Below are 6,494 nucleotides of genomic sequence, written 5' to 3'. Positions count from 1 at the left end.
GAGTACCTATTAGGTACTAGTACTTAAAAATATAAGTATCACTATTGAAGATGGTCTGAGAGTTTGTTGCAAGTTAGTTTTGGGTACCACATGCAAATTCACTTATGTGACTTGTTCAAATTATGAAAGGGTAATTAGGTATGCCTCGCCAATATTTTTTAACAATACAAATATTATCTATAAATATTTAATGATATAAATTTATTTTAATAGTATTAGAAATAGTTAAAGATGTGTATTTTTGTTTTTGTAGTAGTAATATACTCCGTAAGTTTGTACAATTGTATTTTATTTTTACGAGTGTATGCAAAAAAAAAAGATAGGAAAGAAAAAAATAAACAAAAAGAAAATATGAAAATAAATTAAAGATCAAATAAATGATTATACATGTATTATATAATTTTTTTTAAAGAGAATGGCTTCTATATGTTGGTGTTATATACTCCATCCGTCCCGAAATATAGGCAAAAAAAAACCTCTTTTTGATGTCCCAAAATATAAGCAAAAAACATCCTTTTTAATGATAAAGTTACAATATTACCCTTAGTAATACTACTACTCCAATTCATTACTTGTAGAGTTTCCCAATAAACTCTTGAGTTCCTTAAAAAAAAAAAAATTGTTGTATCCAATTCAATCTGGTGTGCATACTGCATAGTAGCAACTGTCCAACTTCTAATCTCATTAAATCCACCAATTGTATTCTCTATAAAAGGTTGTTGTTGTTTCTCCCCTTTTACTATCTTTTTAATCCTTTTCCTTCTCTACACATTGAAATGGCAGCTCCAAAACTTTTGTTTGATGGACCATCTTTTGATTTAGGAATTGAACAAGAGATTTCTCAACCTTTGTTTGATGGACCTTCATTTAACTTAGGAATTGAAGATATGGAAAATAACCAACAAGTGAAAAAGACAGAGTCAACTGAGATTGAATTTGCATCAAAGGAAATGAATGAGAACCATGGTCTTAACTTGGAAATTGTTGAACCATATGATGGAGGTTTTTTGGATTTGAATAGAAGTGTGTTTGATTTGAATAAGTTCCCAAATGATGGATTGGAGTTTGGATTTGCACATGAAGAGTTGAACAAAGAGTTTCATAATATGCTCAAGATTTTTCTAGATTCAGTTTATTAGAAATGGGGATGAGAATATTTTTAGTTGGATGCAAATTTTGTTGGGTTGATGTCGTTTTGGATTACTCATGCATTGTGTTTTGTTGTTTATGTTTTGGATTATCAAAGTGGTTTGTACTCTTGCGTGTACTGCTGCGTGTACTCCTGCATGTTGTTTTGGTTTTATTAGTAGTGTGCACTATGCAGGTTTTATTTTTATGTACTGATGCTTGGGTTATGAAAGTGAGTTAATTTCATTCTAATACTCGTGCGTGTTGTTTTGGTTTTATTAGTAGTATGCAGCTTTTATTTTTATTAGTGGACATTGGATCAATTCTAGTTATACTCTAATTCCAATATGATAATTCAAATCAAATGATAGTTTGTTTATAATTTTTTTTAGCAGCAAAAAATTTTGATTAACAAAGTCATCAAAATATAAGGCATATTGAAGGATCAATACATAATACAAAACGATAAGCATAATATAAGAAATAGATTGCTAAAAATCAATTAAACAAAGAGAGCCTAAGCAGCAAAAATCCAAAATTCCAATAAGACAACCGACATCGCCGAGAGCAAAAATCCAAAATTCCAATAAGACAACCGACATCGCCGAGCAAAGTTCCACAACACCTACATAAGAAAAAAAAAATCCATGAGAAATTACCATATATTTATCCATCACTTTGCATAAGGCATAAAATTACAATAGAAATATTGAATTCATCATACCTTAACCAACATTGTGAAGGTATTCAAAAGTTTCGTGGATTAATTTCCGATCACATTGTAGTTGAATGGGTAGCTTTTCATCGCGATTAAGAATCGCATCTTTGTTCATGTGAGGAACTTTATAATTACCGGATCCTTTAACCTTCATTATTTCAATCATGGTTGCTTGGAGCGTGAGAAATTTTTTGTTCGAATCTTGAGTAGGAAAATCATCAAAAGCTTTGTGCACAATCTGAATAAGCTCATCAACCGTTTTAGTCACTTCCGTTTGTTGCAATGATTGAATAGCATTAAAAAACCCTAAATCTAAAACATTTAAATCTGGAGAATTTGGCGGTTGTCATAGTAAACGAATGTCAAAATCACCTTCAGACGCAGCTGTGCAAAATTCTTTGTCATTTATAGGTACATGACATGGTGCATTATCTTGTTGTATATAAATCGTTTCCCTTGCATATTCACGCGGCCATTTTTCTTTGATAGCTGATAAAACATTGTCTATTAGAAACATTCGACTCACTTCTTTAGTTATAGAAGTAATCGGTTTGGTAACAAGTGTGCCTGCGGGTCTATTGACACTTGACCGTATTGCAGGTACTTGTTGAATTAAAGGAAACATGCCAATTTTTCCTGAAAATGTCTCATTACCATAATCATCAAATCTAGGTCTCGCAATTGCCACTAAAAACATGACCTTATCAATGTAATTTTTGTTTTTGCATGTACGATATGGGTCATCTTCATCTGCCAAAAGATAATATTTTTTGGTTTTTTGTGTCACCTCAAACCATTTTTCGTCTATATGCACAACATTATACATTGACTTAAACATTGGATTATGAGGAATGCTACTTTCCTCAAGCATGGACAAGCAAAATCTTAGACGAGCTTTCATGTTATCTTCTTTCAAATGCGGCTTTAATGAATTTGAATGCCGACGCAAAACCCCTTGTTTTTTATAATCCAATAATCTGTTCTTGTTAACATTTAAGGCACGTCCTAAAGCTCTGTAACTACTACGCTTATTTAATGCAACCTCACGCACTCTTTCCATATCTATCTCAACTCTTTTGCGACCACAATTTTTTGATTTTTTATGGGAAGCATCACCTGTTTCACATGTTTGCTTCCAAATTCGATAAATGACATAGATAGAGACCGAGTAAGATAAAGCCAATCTTTCAACAATTCCACGTTTGAGCTTACCATCATGACTTTCATTTATCAATATTTGAGAAATGACATTTCTTTGAATATTGTTCAAGAATGAACGTTTTCTCTGAGATGATTTGGCCTCATGTGAAATAATATTTTCCACTGCATAATTTGAAAATAAAGGAAATTAAAAATAAGCTTGAAAATAAAGGAAACATGCTGATTAAAAAAAAGATGGTTTTTACGGTAAAAAAAAAAGATGGTTATGATTAAAAAAAATAAAAATAAGATAGTTCTGCCTCATTCATCGAATTGAAAGTGTTTAAATACAGAAAATAAGTAACTGAAAAATTAGAAAAATAGGGAGCACTAATCTCAAGTTTTACAACTCCTAGTATCATGGAATACTCCTAAAAACAAGTAAAAGCAACAAACTTCTCCTAAAACAAGTACAAAACGTAGCACAAGTAAATAAATTAACGCAATATAGACAGAACAAGCAAAACATAATTTAAAAAAAAGAACAGGAGTAGCACCTTCCGTGTGAGAGTCAACTCCATTGTCATTTAGAGCATGTTGTGCTTCAGTATCATCATCTGATACTATCTCATGGTACTCGTCGTCACCTCCTTCATCTGATACTATCTCGTGGTACTCGTCGTCACCTCCTTCATCATTTAGTGTATCTTGACCTTCCTCATTAACTTCAGAAATAAAAAAGTTCATATCAATTGAAACTGTTGTAGAATCATTACTTTCAGAAGCAATTGTTTGGGTTGTGTTGCATTCTATCACTGGTATTATACTGTCAACAGCTTCTGAATCGTTGTAAGGGAGGTTTAAATCTATCTCTAAAGGCATGTTTCATTGTACTCATAAGTCCTGCTCTTGAAGAATTTTATAGGATACAGTAAATTTGAATCAAAATTTTGGCGGGTGTTGAAAATTTAGGATATCTAAAGGCATGTTTCATTGTACTCCATACATGTTATTATTACTGTGTGTCTACACGTTTTCAGTAGCTTCTATGGCATTTTGGCTTCTATCATCATAAAGTAAAAGTAAGCTTCTTTTTCTATTACCTTGGCATTTACTTGGATAGTTGGTTTTATTTTCATTATGATAAGGGTAGTTTAGACAACTCAATTGTTTATTTTGGTAAAATTTAGAGTTTCTTAATAAACGTGATTTTTTTTTGCCTATATTTCGGGACGGAGGGAGTATGTACGTAATAATTAGATGTGGTTTTTCTTTGTAATTGATATTCATGACTCCAAAAGTCATATTCAATATATGAGAATGAGGGAACTATGTATGATTTATTAATATTAAGATTTTAATTTTTTAATTTGAACTTGTTGGCGGTGTCATGCATATAATTGATTGGTGGTTTTTTGGTGATCAATATGTATGACATCAAAAGTAGAGCTGTCAAAGGGGCCGGGCCGGCCTGGCCCGGCCTGCAGGGCCCGGTCAAATAAAAGGGTCGGCCCAGTCCGGCCCGTTAACTTCATGGCCTGGCCCGATTAGCTCGGCCCGATAAGCAAAAGTCTACATGACCCGATGGGCCGACCCACTAATTTTCATAGTTTTTTTTTTGAAAAAAAAAAACATATTCTATTAATTTTATGTTATATTTCTCAACTAAATCTTCAAGAAGGTAATTCGAATCCCTATATTTTCTCACATAATCTCCCAAACAACAATATCTTCCTCTTTATCCTCATCAAACAAACAAACAAATCTCTAACAAATAATCTCATTCTAATCCAATAAGTTTTATGTCATATTATTATTATTACTACCAAAAAAATATTCCAAGTTTTATATATTTTATTCATCCATTGTAATTTAAGTAAAAACAAAAATATAGAAAGAATATAAAAAGATGATTTGCTTAAAAATAGGAATAAAACAGATTATAGATAGGAACAAAACACAAATAATAACAATAAAACAACAAAAAAAAAATATATATATATGAATTTATGCATAAAAATAGGACCAAAATATAACAATAAAAAGATTATAATTTTTTTTAATTCTTTAATGGGCCGGATCAAAAGCCTGTGGGTCGGCCCATGAAAAAGTCTGACCCGATAAGGCCCGGCCCCTTTTTATGAAGCTCGGCCCGTGTAAAAGGATAGGGCTAATGGGCCGACCCGATAGCCCGGCCCTTTTTGACAGCTCTAATCAAAAGTCATATTTAACACATGAAAATGAGAAAAAACAAATTGTGAATATTATTTGTGTTTTCATCATTTATTTAATTAAAATTCTAAATTTTAGATTAAGTTCAAAATTAAATTATAAATCAAGAGTATTCAAGTTCGATAAAAAAGTAAAAAATAATTTTAAAAATTTTAAAAATTTGGTTTCAAAGATAAGATATAACAAAAAACCAAAAAGAAAAAGATATAATATATTTAGTTTGTTGAGATATTTATGCTACATATGTGAATTTGCATATGGTACCTACAACTAACTTTGAATTCAGAGTGGTATCAACTTTATCCACATCCTTATATTTTGCAAAATTTCACATGAAATTTCAACCAAACCTTAATTTGCTACAAAATATCTTTATAGTTTCAATTTTCCAAAAGCAATCGAAGAAAAATTTATAGTCAAACAAAAAATTGTCAAACGAATTATATGCAAAATATATCACATACTGGATCCAATCGTTTTGCCGTCAATTTTTGTTTTGTTTTTTTTTTTAAAGAAGGAATTGCAGCAACAATATTCATTCACTTCAAAAGCTCACTGGAGGGTGTAAAACAAAATATGGATCCAACAAAAATCGGCATATTCTTTTAAAAAAAACATTTTTTTATAAGAAAAAAAAGTAGTTTATCTACACTTGATAGTCAATAGCAGAGTACAATTGACTAGAGAAAGTTAGTATTACATAAAGTCGTTTATCTACACTTAATCATGGATTAAAACTTGTCAAAACACTGATTTATCAAACCGATAAAATCACCCAAATAAGAAAATTAGGTTTCATATGAAAAAAGGGATCACAGGAAACCCAAATATGATTTCAAGCAAAAATAGCAAACAATTCCAATAAATCAAACATTGAAGAACCGCTGTGATACCACTTGTTAGAATTAATTTAAAATTAATAATAAACATGCTCTCATTAATAAAGATTAAACATATAATCTTATAACTAGAGTGCGGAAGCTAAACAAACATATGAGCATATATACATGATCTACGACATGTTGATTTACCAATGATTATATGAATACTTGAATAGATAGATGAACCGTTAGATAAAAGTAAAACAAATCGTAAAGAGAGAGACATACAACGAGTATCCGTTGACTTGTGTTTTTCCTCAACCTGGACTCCTTATGCCCTAAGCGCTCTTCATATGGGGAGAAGAGTCGATATGCACTGTGTCCGATATATTGAGGACCATAATCTATATATAGTGTGATGGCCAAATAGGGTTTCCATTATTCTGAAATGGGTC

General features: G+C 31.2%; 1 protein-coding gene across 1 annotated transcript; it reads right to left on the bottom strand.

Annotated features, from left to right (window-relative positions):
• Window positions 1-1,645: 1,645 nt before the first annotated feature.
• LOC123922358 lies at window positions 1,646-3,868 on the bottom strand. Its single transcript, XM_045975081.1, has 4 exons — window positions 3,544-3,868; window positions 2,219-3,169; window positions 1,863-2,173; window positions 1,646-1,753 (listed from the first exon to the last, which is right to left on the bottom strand). Exons 1-4 carry the CDS (start codon window positions 3,866-3,868, stop codon window positions 1,646-1,648), a joined length of 1,695 nt encoding a protein of 564 aa, XP_045831037.1.
• Between the last annotated feature and the right edge of the window lie 2,626 nt (window positions 3,869-6,494).

The sequence above is a fragment of the Trifolium pratense genome, linkage group LG4, assembly GCF_020283565.1.
Source record: "Trifolium pratense cultivar HEN17-A07 linkage group LG4, ARS_RC_1.1, whole genome shotgun sequence".
Taxonomy (NCBI): Eukaryota; Viridiplantae; Streptophyta; class Magnoliopsida; order Fabales; family Fabaceae; genus Trifolium; species Trifolium pratense.
The sequence above is the reverse complement of the archived record's forward strand: the minus strand, read 5'-3'. Positions and strand labels throughout refer to the sequence as shown.

Coding starts and splice junctions, on each gene's coding strand:
- LOC123922358 (XM_045975081.1), bottom strand. CDS start 3,868: ATGCCTTTAGAGATAGATTTAAACCTCCCTTACAACGATTCAGAAGCT. Junction 3,170..3,543: donor AGTTGACTCTCACACGGAAG/GTGCTACTCCTG, acceptor CAAATTATGCAG/TGGAAAATATTATTTCACAT. Junction 1,754..1,862: donor CTTTTGAATACCTTCACAAT/GTTGGTTAAGGT, acceptor TTTCTTATGTAG/GTGTTGTGGAACTTTGCTCG.